We start from the raw sequence: 23,779 nt of genomic DNA on the forward strand, positions 1-23,779 counted from the left end.
TTCCAGTAAAATAAGATTCTTTTATTATTACAAACAGCCTTAATTTCGTGGGTAATTTTCATGTGGCTGATGTGTAGCCCCTAGACACGGTGCCCTTCCTGCTCTGTTAGCAATCTTTATTTTCATTCACCCATTTACATAATTATTTTTTATTCCCTTTTGCGGGTTTTCCTTTTGGGGCTGCTTTTCCTTTCTTATCCTTTGGAGGGGATTTTCCTTTCTTCCGGGCTTTTAGTAGCTCTTCGTAGGATCCATATCCTTTCCGGACCATGATTCCACGCCACCACGCCTGAATCTGAAAACAAGATAGACCCCCCCATCTTGGTGTTAGCTATGGTCTGGCTGTGGCTTACTTCTCTAAAAACATATTGAGGGATTGGGGGATGATGTAGATAGGAGTATTTTCTGTTCTACATGAAAACCTGAGTTCAAATACCAAACATCCTACATGTAACAGGCCTATAACCCCAAACACTGTGTGGTAGAAGCAGGCTCACTGGACAGCCAACCTAGCTGAAATGGTGTCCTTCCAGTTGGGTGAGAGCCCTTGTCTCAAGACAATTGGGTGGAGGGCCAGAGATTCTGAAGGCTATGCTCAGTAGTGGGGGTAGAGTCAATGTATGACTGAGCTTGAAGTGGAGCTCAGCTGAGAGAGGGCTGGCTCTAGGTCTGACCCCAATACCACATAAATAGATTTTGTGACCCATGCCTAAAATCACAGCATTTGGGAGATAGAGGCGAGAGGACCAGAAGTTCAAGAATATTCTTGGCTATGTTGTGAGTTCCAGGACAGCCTGGGCTACATGAGACCCTGCCTGAAAATGAAATTCCATCGGTTGTGTGTGCATGTGTGCATGTGTGCATGTGCATGTGCATCATGTAGCTCAATGCAATCGTGTCACACATTGCTTTGTACAAACTCCACTGCAGTCAAGACATGGGTGCTCTTCACAAGTCTACATTGTGACATTCTTCTGTAAGTGTATGAGTTCGCAATGGATGACATTAACAAGGGGGTACAGCAGCATATTGCATGAAGAGTCAGGAAATTGTGTGCAACCCACTGCCCTCTCATAAGGGGGAGGAATTAACAAAAATACCCCAATAGCCAGCAACTTCAGTTTATAAAAAGAACTAATTGAATTCTCCTTCATATAGTAAAAGGGACGCCAATTTCTAGAGCACCCACATTCTACACTGATGCAAAGAAGTCAGAAAATGTAGGTTGCAAAAATGTCAGAAAAAAATATAAGGTGGCTCAGAGCCCTTATAATGCAGTTAAAATTAGAACTGTATGCTATTCTTATGGTATTATTAAATTTTCCAGAATTTCTTAATGTAGTACTGACACTCAATAGGCAGAAAAGGATGTTTTGCGTATAAAAGCTACTGAAACTATTCAGGATCATTCAGAATGAACTTCAACTACAACAGTTGGTTTTTTGATGGGTCAATAAAGAGCCATCGGCCAATGGCTGGGCAGGGTGACAGAGGCGGGTCTTTTAGGATTCCAGGCAAGAAGCTCAGGGAAGAGGAAGAGGGGAGTAGGATAGGCCACGCTGTGAAGGAGCAGGAGGGTGAGACAGCTGAAATGTAGGTGCAAAGGAAAAACAGCCCTGTGCGAGGGCTGCCCAGAAGGAAACAGGGCAGCAAAGATAAAGTATAGATTTAGAAAGAATCACAAAGGGGGGGTGTGTGCTAGCAACTGGGGAGGTTTGGAAGTGCCCAGCCATTGAGCTAAAAGGCATATTAAAAATAACACTGCACATGTGTGCCTTTCACTTGTGAACCCAGAGCTCTTGGATGGGTGCAGAGCCATCACACCTGCCAGGATCGTGGAGCAGCTTTTAAATATTTACCACTACAGAGATCTAATCACACTTTAAATGAAATGCGCATAGAACAGAAAGGGGATAAAAGATCTCCCAGAAACATATTAAATAGTGCCTTATTGACTTTAATATTTAAAACATCAATGAGACAGATAACAGAACTGCTGAAATACACTGAATTTTTAGAAAAAACTGTGTGAATATGTGTGAGTGTGTGTGTGTATGTGTGTGTATTGTATGTGTGTGTATGTGTGTGTGTGTTGTATGTGTGTATGTGTGTGTATGTGTGTGTATGTGTGTGCGTGTGGAATCTTAGAGTGGAAGGCAAGAAATATATTGCACGGGGGAAAAGAATATTCTCTTATTTCAACAGGAGAAGAAAAGATATGCATTCCTTACAAATTGATAAAAATAAGATTCAACAGGTGGAGCTCCCCTGAAGATCTAGGCTGCACCCATGAAGGAAGAAGCCAAGAAGAGCAAAACAGTTAACAGAAATTGCTGATCTCCCTACATGGGAACAGCTCTGAGATGGCTGAGACGTGGAAATGTCTCCAGCCGGAACTTCCAGAACTTTAGTTATGCATAGTTAATAGTTTGTTGTACAGTCCAAACTAACTTATAAAAGAGACAGCTGCCTTACCTGCTCGACAGAGAGCAGAGAGTCATCTTTAACTGAATCATGCACATTACACATCCATGCATGTGTTATTCCAGAAATGTTTATTACCTGTGAGAGTTATATGTTTATAGACACCAGTGAAGTCAAAACATCCCTGACAAGATTTGTCCTCAGGGATGCTGAGACCCTGAGACATATTTACTTCAGCATCCGTCTTGATTCACTGAGCATCCTGCCTCAGTGTTGTTTCCTAAAACATCTGCATCCAGGACAATTTCTAAATGGCTAGCTGAATCGTCCAGCACCACAGACTGTTCCAGTCAGAGCTTCAGTTAAGCACTGAACTTTCTCAGCATGCAGAGACTGGACCACAAATGTTACAGCTGGCTTCTTAAAGACTGAACAATATCCCAAATTGAGGGACAAGGGCGAAAGGAAAACAAATCAGTAGAAAGCAGTTTTAAGAGAGTTGACACCCCCATTCCCAGAAGGTGGGTGGATGGGTTTTGGTCATTGAGTGTCCAGTCAGTGATCCAGCATGGGGAGGGAGAGGCTCATAAGCCCCACCCCTAGATGAGGAGTATCCCCTAGAGGAGAGTCAATTTTCTGCAAGGGTGTGACTGTGGGTATGTTACCCATGCTTCAGTGTCTGCCCCACCTCCGTGAGAACACAGGCTGCGTTAACTAGCCTCGGTGAGTTATGTAAGGGTATGTATGAGAAGGGCAATGTCTGGTCTACAACTCTGGCAAAAGACTCCTGATTTACCATAGGTTATGCCAGCACCTAGAACCCCACGTAAGCCCTGCCAAGAGACTGCCAACTCTCTCTCAGAGCGTGCCCAGCCTACCCTCAAGAGTTCCTGCTCCTCTTTACCATATCCTGGCCCACAACTGTGGCTGAAGCTCCCTGCCCATCAGAGGTCAAGCTGGGTTCTAGAAAATCAGCAGAGGTACCCGGATAGACCAGAGAATAAGCCATCTGCTAGGACTGCAGTGATAGCCAGAGAAAGAGAGAGAAACAGAAACAAAGGGAAAACCCATCCATCCAGCAAAGACAAACACAGAAATCAGACCTAGACCCATAACTACCCTAAACTCAGATGCCTAGATGCCAGCTTAGAAATGTCATCAACAATAGCCAAAGCGACATGTCACTACCAGCGCTCCGCTATCCTGCTTACAGCAAGCTCTTACTGTTCCAAGACACTGAAGTGAAAGGAGCCAACTTTATCAAGATGAAAGGTCCTTGAGGAAATGAATAAATCCTCTAAAAAAATTCAAAGAAAAGACAAACAAAAAAAAATGGAGGAAATGAATAAACCTCTTAAAGCCAAGGGAAGAAACATCAAAGAGTTGAAGGAAATGAATAAAATTGTTCAGAAACAAAAATAGAAGCAACAAAGAAACAGGGAATCCTGGAAATGGAAAACCTAGGAAAGAGAACAGGAACTGCATAGGCATCATCAACAGAATGCAAGAGATGGAAGAGAGACTCTGGCATAGAGGATACAATAGAAGAAATCAAAACAATGATCAAAGAAAATGTTAAATCTAAAAACTCCCAGCAGAAAATGTAGGCATAATGCCCTTACGTCCTGTTTAAAGATTGTCCTTGTGGGGTTGGGGATTTAGCTCAGTGGTAGAGCGCTTGCCTAGCAAGCGCAAGGCCCTGGGTTTGGTCCCCAGCTCCGAAAAAAAGAATTAAAAAAAAAAAAAAGATTGTCCTTGTATTGTCGAAGTGTTGACTTCTGTGCGCACATATCTGGTTGCAATCCTTATTCTAAGAGTCTCCAGTCTCAGTGTGGTGTAATCACTGTTCCCCAATTATTTCCTGATTGGTCAATAAAGCTAGCTGGTCATCCACTGATTGATCAGGGCAGCAAATAGGATTGGACTTCCTTCCTCCCAGCCAGGGGAGGGGGAGAGAGAGAGAGAGAGGAGGAGGAGGAGGAAGTAGGATTAACCACAGGGATAGCATCCAGAAAATAACCATAAGAAAACACATGGAGTCCAGAGAACCAGGTCAGTACTAAAATGGGGATTTTGACTGGGAAATAACCAGACTATTTTAGGGGATTAAAATAGATTAATCCTGCTCAGTTGTTGTATTCTTAAACTTGTTAAATAAATATAATATTCCAGTGTCAATTATTTGGGAGCTAGCTGGGATAAGAGGAAAACTACAACACTCTTTTAAAATAACAACAACAACAACAAATGTAGGAAATTAGGGACACTGTGAAAAAACAAACCTAAGAATAATAGGAACAGAGGAAGGAGAAGACTCCCAGCTCAAAGTCCCAGAAAATATTTTTAACGAATTCATAGAAGAATGGCGGACACCATGCAGGAAGAACTGCAGGGGACCACCACTGGAGATGGCCCACTGTCTTACACGGTTGTGATGAGTGAACCCTAGAAAGGTACAACCCCAAGAGCCTTGTCCAAGGAAGGGTTGCCTCCTGCTGCTCTTGTGTTTTCTCATGTTTGCCATTGCTGTTTTCCTCAATCTTCTGACCCTTTCTGTCTACAGTCTGTTATGATTGATTCCTACATATTAGTCCATGCTATGGAACACATTTCCTGCAAATCAACATGAAAATGAACTTTCATGAAATAATGCTATTTAGTTGAATTGATTATTTTATAATTCCTGATAATTTTTACAGAATTCCGGATTTGATTAAAAGAATTTTAAGAAGTCAGGATAGTTGACGGAAAGTTAAAATAAAAAATAGAACATGCCACCTCCTGTGGCATAGTTGGATGTACAGTTAGAAAAGGAGTTCAGTGAGCTTTCATGTTCTACGAGCACATCAGTTGCACTGGGAAGAAAAATAGGCTTAGAACAAATTAATGATCAAGAAAAGCATTCATTCTAAGTCAGGCCAGGGATGAGGCCACAGGTGTGCACCACGATAAAGTAAGGTCATGAACAAGGAATGGGAAACATTACATAAAGTGATGATGATGATGATGATGATGACCTATTGTTTTGAACTTTTACTAAGTTTATGAAATGAAAGAGAGATGAAACTTCTGCTTTGAACTTATAATCAACAATGCTGTTATAACTCCCTCTTGTGTATTTTATCTGTTTTTGAAGGAGGTAATTATTTTTATTAAATAGAGAATTTTGTCTTCAGGGATATAAAAGGACTAAAGCAAAAAATAATGTTATTAGAGTCTGCTCATTAGAGCTTCTCTTTATCCATCAACTGTATTTATGTGTGTGTGTGTGTGTGTGTGTGTGTGTGTGTGTGTGTGTGTGTGTGTGTATAAAATGGTTAGAACTTGTGCACCACAGTTTTGCTCTATCCACCAAATATGTAGACATGTATATATGTATATAGGTATATTGTGAAATGGTTGCAGCCCACTTTTCCTCATCAGGTGTGTGTATGCATGCATGCACACTTTTCTCTCTCCTTTTTTTCCTCGCTGGTCAGAGATAGTTCCAGGCCCAGATAATTAAGTTTTGCTCTAACCAGCACTACCGGTGCTGACCTTGTAAATTGCCTGCCATTTTTAGCCAGGGCCCTGTTGGTTGTTATAAGCATCAACTCCCAATTGCCTACTCCATACTTGCTGCCTTCCTCAGTTTACCCTGTGGAGTTGAAGTTGACCTTCAACAGAAGAAAAAAATTTTAATCTAAAGAAGGGCATGCCTATAAAGATACAAGATGCTTACAGAACACCAAATAGATTGTATCAAAACCAGAAAGTTCCCTCGCTGTGCAATAATCAAAATACTAAACATACAGAACGAAGAAAGAATATTAAAAGCTGTAAAGGGGAAATGGCCAAGTAACATGTTAGAATTACACTCAACTTCTAAGAGACTCTAAAAGCCAGAAGGAACTGGACAGATTGTCCCGTAGGCTCTAAGAGACAACAGATGCCATCCCAGATTTCTATATGCAGTTAAACCTTCAAACACCATAGATGGAGAAAACAAGATATGTTATGATAAAGTCAAATTTAAACAATATCTATCCACAATTCCAGATCTACAGAAGGTAGTAGAAGGAAAACTTCAACATAACTCATGAAAACACAGAAAATAATTGTATATCACTAAAAATAAGGGAAGTGAAGATAATGTGCATGCACACACACACACACACACACACACACACACACACACACACTCTACCACCACTACAGGAATTATCAATGTCAATGTCAATATCAATGGACTCAATTCCCCAATAAAAAGACATAGAATAACAGAATGGATGTGAAAACAGGATCTAACGTCAAATAGAACTCAACATCAAAGATAGACATTATCTCAAGAGTTCAGGGTTGGAAAAAAAATAAAGAGTTGATTCTTTGAGAAAATCAACAAGATAGACAAACATTTATGCAAACTAAAAAAAGAATATTTAAATTAACAAAGTCAGAGACAAAAGGAGGATATAACAGACTCCAAGGGAACCCAAAGAATTATTAGGTCATAGTTTACAAACCTGTACTCCAGAAAATTGGAGAATATAAAAGAATGGATAATTTTCTTGATAGCTACCACTTAACAATGTTAAATCAAGGTCAGATAAGCAATTTAAGCAGTCCTATAACCCTTAAGGAAATATAAATAGTCACTAAAAGTCTCCCAACTGAAAAACAGCTGTAACGATACTCAATACATACTTGGAAACAGAATCCATGGACACATCTAGAGGATCATGCACCATGATCAAGAAGGCTTACCCCAGAGATATGGAGATGTTGCCACATATAAATTGGTAAAGGCAGTCCATGATATAAGCAAACTGAAAGGAAAAACCCACATGACCATCTCATTAGATGCTGAAAATGGGCTGGAGAGATGGCTCAGTGGTTAAGAGCACTGGCTGCTCTTCCAGAGGTCCTGAGTTCAATTCCCAGCAACCATATGGTGGCTCACAACCACCTGTAATGAGATCAGATGCCTTCTCCTGGGGTGTCTGAAGATAGCAACAGTGTACTCATATATAGTAAATAAATAAATAAATAAATCTTTAAAAAATAGATTAAAAATTAAAATTAAAAAAATAAAAAAATAAATGCTGAAAAAGCCTTTGACAAAATTCAAGACCCCTTCAAGTCTTGGAGAGGTTAGGGATGCAAAAGACATACTTAAATATAATAAAGGCCATTTACAGCAAGCCCGTGAAAAACAACATATTAGATGGAAAGAAAATGAATTAATAAATGGGATGTCATGAAACCGAAAAGCTTCTGTAAGACAAAGGACACTGGCAATAGGACAACATGGCAGCCTACAGAGTGGGACAAGATTGCCAACTCCACATCCAACAGAGGACTAATATCCAATATATATAAAGAGTTCAAGAAACTAGGTAACACCAGCCCAAATAATACAATTAAAATATGGGGTACAGATCTCAACAAAGAATTCTCAACAGAGAAATCTCAAATGGCTGAGAAGCACTTAAAGAAATGTTTAACATCCTTAGCCATCAGAGAAATGCAAATCAAAACCACTTTGAGATTCCAACTTACACCTGTCAGAATGGCTAAGATCCAAACCTCAGGTGACAGCCTGTGCCGTTGAGGATGTGGAGGGGAGGGGATACCTACACATTGCTAGCGGGAGTGTACAGCCACTGTGGAAATCAATATGGCAGCTCAAATCAAATTAGCAATCAATCTACCTCAAGCCCCAGCTATACCAGTCTTGGAAGTATTCAAAGAACCACAAGGACATTTCCTGAACCGTGTTCATAGCAGCTTTATTCATAACAGTCAGAAGCTGGAAATAACCTGGGTGTCCCTCAAGAGAAGAATGGATTTTTTTTAAAAATGGGATACATTTACACAATGGAGTAGTACTCAGCTGTTAAAAAAGACAATGACTCCCTGACATTTGCAAATAAGTGGAACTAGAAAACAAATCATCCTGAGTGAGGTAACCCAGACCCAGAAAGACAAACATGGTGTGTACTCACTCGTAAGTGGACATTAGCTGCTAAGTAAAGGACAATCACGCTACAGTGCACAGACCCGAGAGGCTAAGTCACGAGGAAGGCTCAAGGAGAGAATGCATGCGTTTTTCTGGGAGTGGGACATAGAAGAGATTTTGGGAGGGGAGATAGATTGAGGGGAGGGGGTGGGGAGGGACTTGGAGGAGTGGAGGGAGGGGAAACTATAGTTAAGATGTAATATGTGCGAGAAGAATGAAGGAAAAAAAAGGAGCCTGAAGAGGGAGGGAAATGAAAGGGAGGGGGAGGGGAAAGAATAAGGGGTGTTTATTATCAAGATGCATTGTATGTGTGTATAAAATCACCTAAGAATACATTTTTTAAAAAGGAATCTGGGCTGAGTCTACCTTGGTGGCCATCACTTTCCTGATTCTGTTCTCCTTCAGGTGTCTCCATATGGCTTCGTTGCCCTGCTCGCACACTTCCATGGGAGGGTCCTCCATGAGGTTGTCGGTCAGCGTTAGGACCTTGAGATTCACCAGGTGATCAAGGTTCTCCGGGAGGCGACTGAGTAAATTGTCTTCCAGCAGGAGCTCTCTCAAATCTGGAAAGGTTTCCATTTTAATTGATTAGTTTAGCTTAGGACAGCAGCACCTAAACTCACTCAGATAAGATCGGTTGGTGAGGCGATGGAGAGGGAGGGAGGAACCACAATCCAGGCTTCTAATATCACTGATCAAATGTCTGTGTCTGCTCTTTGACAGCCTAGGAGAAGCCTGTTGATTCTTGCTAAATGAGGGTGAATGTTAAGGAATCAAGTGTGATTATGTTTTCCAAGGCAATCATACAATCCTAGAAATCCCCTTTGCTGGGTTCATCATCCTGGGTCAATAATTTTTCTTTTATTCAGAAGGTTTAATGACCTTAATAAACTTTCACATCAGGACCCCAACTCCCAATACCGTCAAATCATGTGTGTTCAATATCTGCTCTCAGTAGGTGTAGTGAAAGTATGAGTGTATACTTATTTTCTTAGTAACTACTATTTGCTTCTCTTGTTCATTCAAATTATAAACTACCTTTCTAAGACTCTTAGCTACACAAATATTGTATAGAGCCGTCTAAGCTCCGCCCACAGCCCACAGTTACCTGGCAACAGCCAGGTATGCTACACCCCACAGTGTTGCCAGGTATGCCTGACACTATAAAGGATGGCTTGCCCCTCCTCTCCTCTTGTTCTCTCTCTTGTTCTCTCTTGTTCTTGTCTTCTTGCTTCCCATCTCTTCCCATTCCCTTCCCCCCTCTCTCTCTCCATGTGCTCATAGCTGACCTCTACTTCCCTTCCCTTCCCTTCTTCCCTTCCCTTCCCTTCTTCCCTTCCCTTTCCTTCCCTTCCCTTTTCCTTTTCCCTTTTCCTCCCCTTTTCCCCTTTCTCTCCCCCTTTTCTCCCCCCTTTCCTCCTTTTCTCCTCCCCCTTTTCTCTCTTTTCTCCCACCTCCCTCTTCTCCAGCCTCCTCTTTCCCCTCCCCCTTTCCCCCTCCCCCCTCTTTCCCCCCTCTTTTTCTCCTCCCCCTCCCCCTCTTTTTCCCCCTCCCCTTTTCCCCTCCCCCTCTTTTCCCTCTCCCCTCTTTTCCCTCTCCCCTCTTTTTTCCCTCTCCCCTCCTTTTCCCCTTCTCCCCCCCTTTTCTCTGCCCCTTTTCTCCCCCTTCCCCTCCCCTCCCTTCTTCTCTCTCTCTCTCTCTCTCTCTCTCTCTCTCTCTCTCTCCCTCCCTCCCTCCCTCCCTCCCTCCCTCTCTTTCTGCCTTTATTACCCTCTTAACTCCCCTCCCATGCCTTCAGTAAACTCGATTCTATACTATACCGCCTGTCGCCTGTCGGCCGACATGTGGCTGGTCCCTCAGGAGGAAGGGATGCCTCAGCATGGATCTGCCGGGGCAGCCCCTTCCCCACACCTCACCACACATCCACCAGAACATACTCCTCTTCTCTTTATCTTTTATAAACACATCAAATATGTGTTATAAACTAGCTTCCCATGGAGTTGTTAGTGAGCCTGTAAATGGGTGATGATACAGGACTCAGATCTGCCAAATGTGAGACCAGGCGTTCAAGAAAGCCATCGATAGGAAATACGGGCCTCATTGTACTGGTCTGTGCATCTAGGAAGTCCCTTACCTCGAGTTTGGCAAATGGCATCTGGGAGTTGCCTAAGAAGGTTATGCCGGCAGTCAAGAACCTCCAGGTTTGGCATTAACCCCAAGGATGCCGGCAGCTGTTCCAGTTGGTTGTTCTCTATGTACAGCTCCTTAAGATTCTGCAGCAAACGGAGAGTGTGTGGTGAGAAAACTTGCCTTGACTAGTGAATTACCATAAGCAGACTTTCCTGTGTGTGCCCATCCCCGAGCATTAGGGAAATCGTGCTTGGGACTATGGAGAGACCTGCTTGTTTTTTGTTTTTTTTTTTTCAGTTTTTTTTTTTTTATTTATTTAATACTTAATAATAATTCTTCGGTTTCCGGGCAAACATCCCCCTCCCCCCTCCCCTTCCTTATGGGTGTTCCCCTCCCAACCCTCCCCCCATTGCCGCCCTCCCCCCATTGCCGCCCTCCCCCCATAGTCTAGTTCACTGGGGGTTCAGTCTTAGCAGGACCCAGGGCTTCCCCTTCCACTGGTGCTCTTACTAGGATATTCATTGCTACCTATGGGGTCAGAGTCCAGGGTCAGTCCATGTATAGTCTTTAGGTAGTGGCTTAGTCCCTGGAAGCTCTGGTTGCTTGGCATTGTTGTACATATGGGGTCTCGAGCCCCTTCAAGCTCTTCCAGTTCTTTCTCTGATTCCTTCAACGGGGGTTCTATTCTCAGTTCAGTGGTTTGCTGATGGCATTTGCCTCTGTATTTGCTGTATTCTGGCTGTGTCTCTCAGGAGAGATCTACATCCGGCTCCTGTCGGTCTGCACTTCTTTGCTTCATCCATCTTGTCTAATTGGGTGGCTGTATATGTATGGGCCACATGTGGGGCAGGCTCTGAATGGGAGTTCCTTCAGTCTCTGTTTTAATCTTTGCCTCTCTCTTCCCTGCCAAGGGTATTCTTGTTCCCCTTTTAAAGAAGGCATGAAACATTCACATTTTGATCATCCGTCTTGAGTTTCATTTGTTCTAGGCATCTAGGGTAATTCAAGCATTTGGGCTAATAGCCACTTATCAGTGAGTGCATACCATGTATGTCTTTCTGTGATTGGGTTAGCTCACTCAGGATGATATTTTCCAGTTCCAACCATTTGCCTACGAATTTCATAAAGCCGTTGTTTTTGATAGCTGAGTAATATTCCATTGTGTAGATGTACCACATTTTCTGTATCCATTCCTCTGTTGAAGGGCATCTGGGTTCTTTCCAGCTTCTGCCTATTATAAATAAGGCTGCGATGAACATAGTGGAGCACGTGTCTTTTTTATATGTTGGGACATCTTTTGGGTATATGCCCAAGAGAGGTATAGCTGGATCCTCAGGCAGTTCAATGTCCAATTTTCTGAGGAACCTCCAGACTGATTTCCAGAATGGTTGTACCAGTCTGCAATCCCACCAACAATGGAGGAGTGTTCCTCTTTCTCCGCATCCTCGCCAGCATCTGCTGTCACCTGAGTTTGTGATCTTAGCCATTCTCACTGGTGTGAGGTGAAATCTCAGGGTTGTTTTGATTTGCATTTCCCTTATGACTAAAGATGTTGAACATTTCTTTAGGTGTTTCTCAGCCATTCGGCATTCCTCAGCTGTGAATTCTTTGTTTAGCCCTGAACCCCATTTTTTAATAGGGTTATTTGTCTCCCTGCGGTCTAACTTCTTGAGTTCTTTGTATATTTTGGATATAAGGCCTCTATCTGTTGTAGGATTGGTAAAGATCTTTTCCCAATCTGTTGGTTGCCGATTTGTCCTAACCACAGTGTCCTTTGCCTTACAGAAGCTTTGCAGTTTTATGAGATCCCATTTGTTGATTCTTGATCTTAGAGCATAAGCCATTGGTGTTTTGTTCAGGAAATTTTTTCCAGTGCCCATGTGTTCCAGATGCTTCCCTAGTTTTTCTTCTATTAGTTTGAGTGTATCAGGTTTGATGTGGAGGTCCTTGATCCACTTGGACTTAAGCTTTGTACAGGGTGATAAGCATGGATCGATCTGCATTCTTCTACATGTTGACCTCCAGTTGAACCAGCACCATTTGCTGAAAATGCTATCTTTTTTCCATTGGATGGTTTTGGCTCCTTTGTCAAAAATCAAGTGACCATAGGTGTGTGGGTTCATTTCTGGGTCTTCAATTCTATTCCATTGGTCTATCTGTCTGTCTCTGTACCAATACCATGCAGTTTTTATCACTATTGCTCTGTAATACTGCTTGAGTTCAGGGATAGTGATTCCCCCTGAAGTCCTTTTATTGTTGAGGATAGTTTTAGCTATCCTGGGTTTTTTGTTATTCCAGATGAATTTGTAAATTGTTCTGTCTAGTTCTTTGAAGAATTGGATTGGTATTTTGATGGGGATTGCATTGAATCTATAGATCGCTTTTGGTAAAAATGGCCATTTTTACTATATTAATCCTGCCAATCCATGAGCATGGGAGATCTTTCCATCTTCTGAGGTCTTCTTCAATTTCTTTCTTCAGTGTCTTGAAGTTCTTATTGTACAGATCTTTTACTTGCTTGGTTAAAGTCACACCGAGGTACTTTATATTATTTGGGTCTATTATGAAGGGTGTCGTTTCCCTAATTTCTTTCTCGGCTTGTTTCTCTTTTGTGTAGAGGAAGGCTACTGATTTATTTGAGTTAATTTTATACCCAGCCACTTTGCTGAAGTTGTTTATCAGCTTTAGTAGTTCTCTGGTGGAACTTTTGGGATCACTTAAATAAACTATCATATCATCTGCAAATAGTGATATTTTGACTTCTTCTTTTCCGATCTGTATCCCCTTGACCTCCTTTTGTTGTCTGATTGCTCTGGCTAGGACTTCAAGAACTATATTGAATAAGTAGGGAGAGAGTGGGCAGCCTTGTCTAGTCCCTAATTTTAGTGGGATTGCTTCAAGTTTCTCTCCATTTAGTTTAATGTTAGCAACTGGTTTGCTGTATATGGCTTTTACTCTGTTTAGGTATGGATGGGCCTTGAATTCCTATTCTTTCCAGGACTTTTATCATGAAGGGGTGTTGAATTTTGTCAAATGCTTTCTCAGCATCTAATGAAATGATCATGTGGTTTTGTTCTTTCAGTTTGTTTATATAATGGATCACGTTGATGGTTTTCCGTATATTAAACCATCCCTGCATGCCTGGGATGAAGCCTACTTGATCATGGTGGATGATTGTTTTGATGTGCTCTTGGATTCGGTTTGCCAGAATTTTATTGAGTATTTTTGCGTCGATATTCATAAGGGAAATTGGTCTGAAGTTCTCTTTCTTTGTTGGGTCTTTGTGTGGTTTAGGTATAAGAGTAATTGTGGCTTCATAGAAGGAATTCGGGAGTGATCCATCTGTTTCAATTTTGTGGAATAGTTTGGATAATATTGGTATGAGGTCTTCTATGAAGGTTTGATAGAATTCTGCACTAAACCCATCTGGACCTGGGCTCTTTTTGGTTGGGAGACCTTTAATGACTGCTTCTATTTCCTTAGGATTTATGGGGTTGTTTAACTGGTTTATCTGTTCCTGATTTAACTTCGGTACCTGATATTTGTCTAGGAAATTGTCCATTTCCTGTAGATTTTCAAGTTTTGTTGAATATAGGCTTTTATAGTAAGATCTGATGATTTTTTGAATTTCCTCTGAATCTGTAGTTATGTCTCCCTTTTCATTTCTGATTTTGTTAATTTGGACACACTCTCTGGGTCCTCTCGTTAGTCTGGCTAAGGGTTTATCTATCTTGTTGATTTTCTCAAAGAACCAACTTTTGGTTCTGTTGATTGTTTCTATGGTCCTTTTTGTTTCTACTTGGTTGATTTCAGCTCTGAGTTTGATTATTTCCTGCCTTCTACTCCTCCTGGGTGTATTTGCTTCTTTTTGCTCTAGAGCTTTTAGGTGTGCTGTCAAGCTGCTGACATATGCTCTTTCCTGTTTCTTTCTGCAGGCACACAGCGCTATGAGTTTTCCTCTTAGCACAGAGACCTGCTTGTTGTGGGTGACTCTGAACTGTCCCTCGGGCTCATTTTTCAGGGATTATTCCCTAATTTGTGCTGCTTCTTGATGCTGTTGAGCCTAAGAAGTGAGCCTGACCGGCAAAGGCAAGCCCCTGAGATGCGGCCTTTGGAGGCCATGCTTGCCCCCAAGCTTTTGACTGCCTTTCTCGGCTTCCTGGTCTGCCAAGTTCGAGGAATATCTGCCACATGTCCCTGCTGCCATTGACAAAGTCACTCCTGCTGAGATGCTTGCCCACTGTGATAGGCTGAAATCCTCCAACTGAAGCCATATTAAACCTACCCTTCCTTGGGTTCACTCCTAGTGAGGTATATTGGTCACAGTGACAAAAGGAATAACTGATATAATATTTACAGAATTAATATCAAGAAATACAGCTGCTTTTGAGTAAAGTAGTAAATTAGTGTCCATTTATGTGGTGAAGTGAAAATACTGGGGCTTAGCTTTATCAGAACCTCATGAAAAAGTATTGGATTATTACAGCACGTGCCATTTACTCCGTTTTAATCACTAGTTATCTTTGGAAACGCCTACAGTTTTTCAACTAAGTACCCCAAACCATCTAGGTTAAAGTAGCCCAAATGCATAGACCATTGGTTTGAATATACTTAATTTATCTATGTTCAACTTTATTAGACAAAAACTAATTTTTTGCATTTCTGGCATTGGAAATGATATGTCATGTACAAGGAGTAAGACAATTAGATTAGATAGAATAATAGAGAATTAGGAAAAGGATCTCCGTGTCACACGAGAATTGTCAGTATTATATCCTGACATGGCTCAGTTCTATGACTGAAGGTTATGGGCGGCCCAGGGCTGCTGTATCATTAAGAGTGATGTAAGAGGAATATGGACGAATGGTTCTTAAAGAATACACACATGAAGACACTGTGTGAATGAGCTCATCTTGCTAACATCCCATGGAGAACTAAGGACCCATCCTCGGGTTGCCCAGAGCTAAGCAAGAAAGTCAGGTCATATTTCTCCTTATAGAGAAGTCCAGGGAACAAAAATCAGACTCCCAATCACGTCACCCACAGGACACTCTAACTTCTAAATTAATGTCACTCTCAAGGAGATACTTATGAAAAATAGAAACCAACTAGAAAATGGTGTGGGTCAATTTCTACAAAGAAAACATACTAAACTACAATAGGAGAAAGACGTATTGAAGAACCATGGGTGGAGTAGTGGTCTGGAAGTTAGGGAGATCACCAATCACTTTCTGCTAGGATTTTCAGTCTTTTTCACAGGAGTGTGAACCTGATATCACATGTCAAAAGCCCAAGGCTGAGGACATCATAGGCACCAGTGGAGAAAGTACTCCTGTTGTCTTGTTAAATGCTCTTGTTAACTGCCTTTATAATATACTCACATTTATACTCATAGATCAGTTCTGCCCTCCATTTCGGCTAGAGAGGTTTCTGTCTGTAGTAGAGCAGTTAATGTAGAGACTCATAACTGGTCAGATGTCTGAAAATAGGTGGATTTAAGTATCCAAAATAGGTCATCAATATTGATCCCATCAAACATGGGGGGACATAGTAGAAGAGGAGGCAGAAGATGGGGGGCATGTTGTGCAATGCAGTCTTCTGGACATGACATAGCTTGTGAACTCACAGAAGCTATGTTACCTCACAAGACAAGGTCAAGCCACGCAGAGGTCAGTCAGCGTTCTAGTGGGTAGCAGTAATGGATGGACACGGTGGGACTTTTAAAGAAAAGGAAGGTCTGAGGGCGTGCTGGCCAGGTTTACGTCAACTTAACAGAAGCTAGAGTTGCGTGAGAAAAAGGAACCTCAATTAAGAAAATGGCCCTATAAGTTCTGGCTGTAGGACATTTTCTTAACTAGTGATCATGGGGAGGGCCCAGCCTATTGTAGGTGGAGCCAGCCCTGGGCTATAAGAAAGCAGGCAGAGCAAGCCATGGGAGTAATCCAGTAAACAGCACCCCTCTCATTTTCTGCCCTCACTGCTTTTGGTGATGAATTGCCATATGGAACTGTGAGTGAAATAAACCCTTTCCTTCCCGAGTCGCTTTTGGCCATAGTGTCTTATCACAGCAATAGGAACCCTGACTAAGAAGGCAGCCGAGTTGGGAGCTGCCTTGGGGAGGTATGCAGGAAAGTTGGGGTGGGTAGGACCGTGATGTACTGTGTATGTGTATGAGATTGTTGGAGAATAAATAGAAGACATCTTTTTTTAGGACGACATATTGAACAAGCATAGTAGAGTATTGCGCGATAACAGTGAGCCTGCACATTTGAAACCCACTGTTTGCGACGACATCCCTTACACCATGAGGAAACACCGTCTCACGTTTCCTCAGTATTAGTGCACGGGTGTGGTATATGCACTTCTCGGCTGTTGATTGGGAAGGCTTACCGTCAGTTTCTTGATGTTTTCTGGCAAAGAGGAAAGCTTAGACCCCTGGTCTTGTCCGATATATAATTTCTCCAGGGACACTAAGGAAAAGATTTCCTCTGGGAAGGACACAAAGTCATTTCCTGTGAGCCCGAGGATCTTCAGTTTAGAAAGCGAACTTATGGCTGGTGGTAACTGGAAGTCCAAAAAGTTAAAGTTAAGGTCAAGATTATTTTTAAACACTCAAAACTAAGCTTCCTGGGTGCCCTGGTGGCAGTAGGTTATCAACGCTGACATCAGCACCACAGAAGTCGTGTGCTAGGCCCTGGTGCTAAATTCAACTGGCTTTATGACAAGAATTAAAAACAAAAGTAAGGGGTTGGGGATTTAGCTCAGTGGTAGAGCGCTTGCCGAGCAAGCACAAGGCCCTGGGTTCGGTCCCCAGCTCCGAAAAAAAGAAAAGAAAAGAAAAAACAAAAAAAAAAACAACAAAAAAAAACAAAAGTAAGTTGAGCCTTGTGACTTTGAGAGAAGCTGCTACCTAAAAGGTTGAGTTGCTTAGTGTCTGCGAATGATGGGCAGCTTCTATATGTTTATGTTTATGTATGTGCTAGTTGATTTACCATAGATGTTTGCACATTGGCAGTTTGGGGTTCCATTTGTTTCTTGCCAAGGGAGACAACTGTTTGGTTTTGGTTATACACACACACACACACACACACACACACACACACACACACACACCCCCTTGTGTAATACTGGACCTGTCAGGCTCTTTCTCCTGCAGACACTAGGCACATACATTCCTCTCCAAACAATGCACCTAGCAAGCTCAGAGCCCTGGGCAACTCCCACCGCACCAGGCTACATGCACAGCCATCTCTGATTGGTAGCATAGATTGTCCTGTTCTGGTAATGGTCAAATGTAGACAGTATCTTTTCAAGCCCATTCTCAGCATATCCATGCATGATCAATAGAAGGGCCAATGTGGCCTGAACAGGGGTGTGCGTGCAATACGGTGGAATTGCGTTCTCTTGGTAACCTTTAGGGGTGGTCCCCTGCTTAACCATCTGTGTCTATGCACATTTAAATGTGGGTATCATTAAAATAAGAATCACTGGGCTGGAGAGATGATGGCTCAGTGGTTAAGAGCACTGACTGCTCTTCCAGAGGTCCTGAGTTCAAATCCCAGCAACCACATGGTGGCTCCCATCTGTAATGGGATCCGATGCCCTCTTCTGGTGTGACTGAAGACAGCGACAGTGTACCCATACACATGAAATAAACAAACAGACATAAATAGCAGTAAGAAGAGTGTGTATTCTAGCCCTCTAATACAGTGATTGAATATGCTGCTAGCTGGCTATGCCTCCCCTTTCCTTACCACCTCCCAGATAGAAAGGAGCATCACCTTCAGTGGAAATCCCTGTTAAAACAGTCAGGTTTACTACCTTTTTCATTCTGGTCCTCTAGAATTTCATGGGGGGAAAAAAAACCTCACTCTAACTTACACAACTCTCCTGCTCACTGTGCAACAAAGGTGACTTCTTTTGTTGTTAGAAAGGAAATCCCAGATGCATACTGAACAGTTTCTTAGCTGGCACACTCTTTCATCTGACTTCACTCCTAGCTGGGAAAGTCTTCCTCATTTTCCCACGGCTCCCTCACCTTCTCCCTCGTCTGTGCTTCTCTCCTGCTCTCCTTTCTGCTTAGCTTAGACCAAGGTGCTGCTCAGGCTCCCCACGGCTTTCCACAGCTCAGCACTGGGGAACAGGGTCCACTCACAGTTGGAAAAAGAAGGAAGCTCACCATAAATATAAGCTAAATTTCTGTAAAAGCTCTGCAGAGGGCTGGAGAGACGGCTCAGCGGTTAAGAGCACTGACTGCTCTTCCAGAGGTCCTGAGTTCAAATCCCAGCAACCACATGGTGGCCCACAACCATCTGTAATGAGAGCTGATGCCCTCTTCTGGTGTGTCTGAAGACAGCTACAGTGTACTTATATAAATAAGATAAAATAAAAATTTAAAAAAAAGTTCTGCAGAACTGGAATCTCAGAACATTTTTTATGTAATATGGCTTTTTAAAACATTGCTACAGATTATGTTCATTTTTTTATTTGCATGGGATTTTTTGTTTGGTTGGTTGATTTTGCTCTTTTGAGACAGGAGCTTGTGTAGCCCAGGCTGGCCTAGAACTTGGAATTTGAGGATGACCTCAAGTTTCTGATCTTCCTGCCTCTATTTCCCAAGAGCTGGGGTTAGAGGAATAGGTCTGCAAACCCAGTTTTATTTATTGACTTAGGAAATCAGATCGAGTTGGTCTCCAGGGAAAATGAGTTTAAGTCTTAAGAATCTAAAAATTCTTCATGAAGCTCTGGCTCCCCTTCAAGACCAAGCGCCTGCATTCATTAAGGTCAAAAGCATCAGGAAAAGACTCTGACTCAGCTTTTCATTTTAAAGCACTCTGGATGTTCACAAGTCTCCACCCCTCACCAGCATTTCCAAGACCTCACAGTTTGCTTCATCAATTCGTGCTAACACACAGTGGAAGTAAATGTAGGCACGCAGACAGGACCTGGTGCAGTAGCCTGAGTCCCATTTCCAGAACCCATGTAAAGATTGAAGGCATAAATCGTCTCCATGAAATTGTCATCTGAGCACCATGTGTATGCTGTGGCACACTTACCTACACACACACACACACACACTCTCTCTCTCTCTCTCTCTCTCTCTCTAATTTATAAAAATTGAAAAATCTAGACACCAGAGAATCTGCAGAGCATCATCAAGTTGGAGCAATTATTTATGACACTAAAATTGCCGATTTAGGGGTTGAATATCCTGCTCTTGCTTTCTCATTTTAGTAGTACTTTATAGGTAAAATTTATTTAGGTACCTATTGAAAGCTGTTTTCACACTTAAGTAGGAAAGAAGGAATTATTGGCCAGGCTTCAAGAGCCAGAAACCAATCAGATGAGTCCTTTGGGTAGGAGAGGGGAGGAGCTAGCTTAAAAGCGGTAATACCACAAAGAAGAGAGAAACTCTGATTTTAAGTTATAGCCTCAGTCAAAAATTGAGAGTGAAGGCTCGAAGGGGGAAAAATATCATCAGAATAACTGAAAACTGAGGACTAGTTCATAAGAACGTTGCCGTCAGCACAACATTTGTCCTACAGGTCTACACTCTGGCGGTTTGGTTTGTGGGGTAAACTGTTAGCAACCTGAATTCATGCCAGCACCTCCTCTGAAAATGTAAAGTTTCTCTCAACAAAAGGTTAGCTCTTGTCCATGACACAGCCATGATTAGGACGGTGTGTCATCCTTCTGTGGTGGCTAATTTTGGTTTCAACTGAACAAGCCTGGAAGGCGGAGACCCGTTTGAGGGCCGCTTCCATCAGATTGGCCTGTGGGCATGGCCACAAGGGGGCATTTTTCCCGATTTCCAATTGATATGGAAGGCCCAGCCCACGGTGCAGTGGGTCCCTATGCAGGTGGGCCTGAACTGTATAAGAAAGGTAGCCATGTGACAGCCGGGGAACAGCCTGTAAGAACCAGTATCTGTGGTTGCTTGCTACGCTTGTTTGAGTTTCTGCTCTGATTTCCCTCAGTCACAGGTCAGTGACTAGGACGTTAGGATGAAATTAACCCTTTCCTCCTTGAGTTGTTTTAGGTTCTGATGTTCATCCCAGCAACAGAAGCAAACTAGAAAACCTTCGTACATGAATGAAATACTTTCTCCACTGGAAGAAATGTCTCCCCATCTCCTCTCTCTGTGCCTGTCTGTCTGCACACACACACACACACCACACACACACACACACACACACACACACACACACACACACACCCTTGTAGGGGGACACAAGCAGAAGATGTATGTGGAGGCCATGTATTTTCACATTGTGCCTTGTTTGCGAGGCACTCTCTCTTGTGTCTTCTCAGCTGGCTGGTCCACTAGTTTCTAGGCAATGTTCCTGTCTCTACATTCCCTACTTGATTGTGCTTGTTTGTTTATGGCTCTGGTGATTGAGCTAGAACACTTCCTTACGGACGTGTTATTGCCTTTCTTGATTCCTCTTCCCAAAGGCAGCCAGCCACTCTTGGGAACGTGGTGGCTTTCCTGCCAATTCGTAGTCTTTATTGCTTTTTATATTTTTATTATTGTAAGTATTCATTAAATGGGCAGTATATGTACATGCATGTGTTTATATGTGTAATATTAAGCATTTATTACATTTATTTGTGTGTGTGTGTGTGTGTGTGTGTGTGTGTGTGTGTGTACCTGTGAGGCCCTATGCAATAGAGTGAGTTTGGAGGTCAGAGGACAACTTGCAGAAGTCAGTTCTGTCCTCCTGCAATGTGCCCCCTGCCTTCCTGGGATCAAATTCACATTTCCAGTGGCAAGCAAGCACTTTAATCCAGCGGGCCATGCCATGGGCCTCTATTGTATGTGCTTCAACAATAAATATGTTCTTTTGGCCTGGGGTTCTTTTGTTTGTTTATTTTTGTTTCTTCTTGTTCTGGTTTGAGATGTCGCTAGACTGGCACACAGTTTTAGTTAGCTTATATTTCTGTATCATATGTCATTCTGTGAGGACCCTGCAGCTTATCTGAGTATTGCCCCCATTGACATTCTAATGGTCTGCTATAGCTCAGATGCTCAACGATGCTGTTATGAGCAGTCCCAAAGTGCACCGTCCTCCCACGGCCCCTGCAGCCATGGGGACAGCTTCTCCAGAAACAAAACAAAACAAAACAAAACAAAACAAAACAAAACAAAACAAAGCGAAACCCAACAGACCTTATCTTCAGTGTCCTGAGTGGAGGAACCTTTAAGACATAGGTATTCCCGGGGAGATGATGTGGCCAGGAGGAGCCTACTTTTTTTTTTTTTTTTTTTTTTTTGGTTCTTTTTTTCGGAGCTGGGGCCTTGCGCTTCCTAGGTAAGCGCTCTACCACTGAGCTAAATCCCCAGCCCCCAGGAGCCTACTTCTTCTGGAAGCTGTCAGGTGGACTGTGTTAGGAGTAGAGATCCTGGCACCCAAAGCCTAGGTTGTAATCATCACGCTCTAACACTTAAAGACAACTCAATTCAGTTCTGTCTAAATGTGTCCTTAAGAACGAACTCCCCCACCCCCAGCCCACCCCAGTGACCGCTGCCCATGTCCTAAGTGAACATTAAATAGATATCAGAATTACTATTATTTGGAACGGAAGCATATGAAGTGGCACCATGTAGGATATCTTCGATAACCCTGTTTTGTTTTGTTTTGTTTTGTTTTGTTTTGTTTTGTTTTGTTTTGTTTTCGGTAGCCAGTTCAATAGACTTCCTGGCACAACAAGGAAGGGCAGATCAGAATGACAGCCGGAAAGGGAAGCAGTACCTGCTTCACTTTGTTATCATCCAGCGCCAGGATCTCCAGGTCCTTGAGTGTGCAGATCTGCACGGGAAAGTGATCTATGTGATTCTGGCTGAGGTCCAGGAAGCGCAGGTTGACCAGGTGCTTGAAGGAGCGCCGCAGCCCGTGCAGGCTGGTGTTGCGCAGATACAGCAGATGCAGCGATACCCAGTTGCAGAGCAGGCGCGGCACCTTCTCCAGCCGGTTGCCACTCAGCCCCACCTCCGTGAGCTCCGTGAGTTGCTCCAGGCTGTAGGGCAGGGAATGGATAGAGTTGTGGGTCAAATCCAGCACCGACAGCTTGCGGCAGTGGCTCAGAGACTCCGGTAGACCCATCAGGTGGTTAGACGCCACGTAGAACTTCTGCAGCCTCACTAGGTGCCCGATGTCTTCCGGGATGGTCTTCAGCTTGTTGTCGTCCAGATCGATCACCTCCAGGTTGCAGAGGACACATAGGTCGCAAGGGAAATTCTCGAAGTGATTCTGCTTCAGGTAGATCTCCCTGAGCTTGGTCTGGTTCACGATTTCCTTGGGCAGCGATTCCAGGTAGTTCTCTGACAGACCTAACAGCTCTAGGTGGTGCAGGGATTTGCAGATGCCCGAGGGAACCTCGGTCAGGCCGGTGTTGTAGAGCCTCAGCTCGCGAAGGGTGCGGAGGCGGCAGATGACCTGCAGCGAGGAGAGGACCAGCAGGTTGCCGCTCAGGTCCAGCGACTCCAGGTTGCTCAGCGACCCCAGCTCCTGGCACAGATTTTGCAGGCTGTTGTTATGCAGGTAGAGGACCTTGATTTTCTCTAAGTGCTGAATGCCCTGGGGAATTTCCGAGATCTGGTTATTCTCCAGATGCACTTCTTCTAATTCTTTTAATGCCAAAATCTCTGGCGGGATGGTCTTCAAATTCTGGTTGGAACCGTCAATGAAAAATGTTCTATCAGTGACCCGGTGGGGGTCATTTCTCTGAGGAGCCTGGGTTAAATGTTCTTGTCTCAGTAGTTCCTTGGTCAAGCTTTTGAAGGTGTCAATGATTTCAAATCTGAAATACCATGAAAAGGAGGGGAAATCAGATTTCCCTGACAACCAAACTGAATGGTGGTGGGGGACAGAAAGGTTAAATGACTGAAATATTCTGCAACATAAACTTTAGATTTTTTTAAAATTGCATGTCAGGGTGAGAGTTAAAGTGTAACCAACTCTTTCCAGTAAGTTTGTGCACATGTGCTAACACACAGATGGTCTCATTCTAGTTTTTAAAACTTGCTTGTTTAGGGGCTAAATGCCTTTAAAAACACTTTAAACACACTTACTGCTCTCACATAGGAACCCAGTTGGGGATCCCAACACCCAAATCTGGAGGTTCACGACTCCCTGTAAATCTGGCTCCAGAAGGATCCCATGCCTTCTCCTGTCCTCTGTGACCTCCTGTCCTCCCAACTGCTCACCCCAGAAAATGCATGATTTT

General features: G+C 43.1%; 2 protein-coding genes across 3 annotated transcripts in view; one reads left to right on the forward strand and one right to left on the reverse strand.

The window, feature by feature from the left end:
• The window catches only part of Lrriq4 (leucine-rich repeats and IQ motif containing 4), a 27,430-nt gene continuing 3,651 nt past the window's right edge, over positions 1-23,779 (reverse strand). Inside the window, exons 2-6 of the mRNA XM_039103607.2 lie at positions 22,306-23,353; positions 16,943-17,116; positions 10,557-10,695; positions 8,789-8,985; positions 1-295 (exon numbers count right to left, since the gene is read on the reverse strand). Of these exons, the coding sequence (XP_038959535.1) occupies positions 143-295; positions 8,789-8,985; positions 10,557-10,695; positions 16,943-17,116; positions 22,306-23,353 (1,711 nt within the window). The 3' untranslated portion in view covers positions 1-142. The remainder of the gene's footprint in view (positions 296-8,788; positions 8,986-10,556; positions 10,696-16,942; positions 17,117-22,305; positions 23,354-23,779) is intronic.
• The window catches only part of Lrrc34 (leucine rich repeat containing 34), a 22,175-nt gene continuing 21,367 nt past the window's right edge, over positions 22,972-23,779 (forward strand). For both annotated transcript variants that reach the window (XM_063282360.1, XM_017591030.3), the window contains exon 1: positions 22,972-23,094. The gene's annotated coding sequence lies outside the window, so the exon portion shown is untranslated. The remainder of the gene's footprint in view (positions 23,095-23,779) is intronic.

Source organism: Rattus norvegicus, chromosome 2, assembly GCF_036323735.1.
Source record: "Rattus norvegicus strain BN/NHsdMcwi chromosome 2, GRCr8, whole genome shotgun sequence".
In the NCBI taxonomy this organism is placed as follows: domain Eukaryota; kingdom Metazoa; phylum Chordata; class Mammalia; order Rodentia; family Muridae; genus Rattus; species Rattus norvegicus.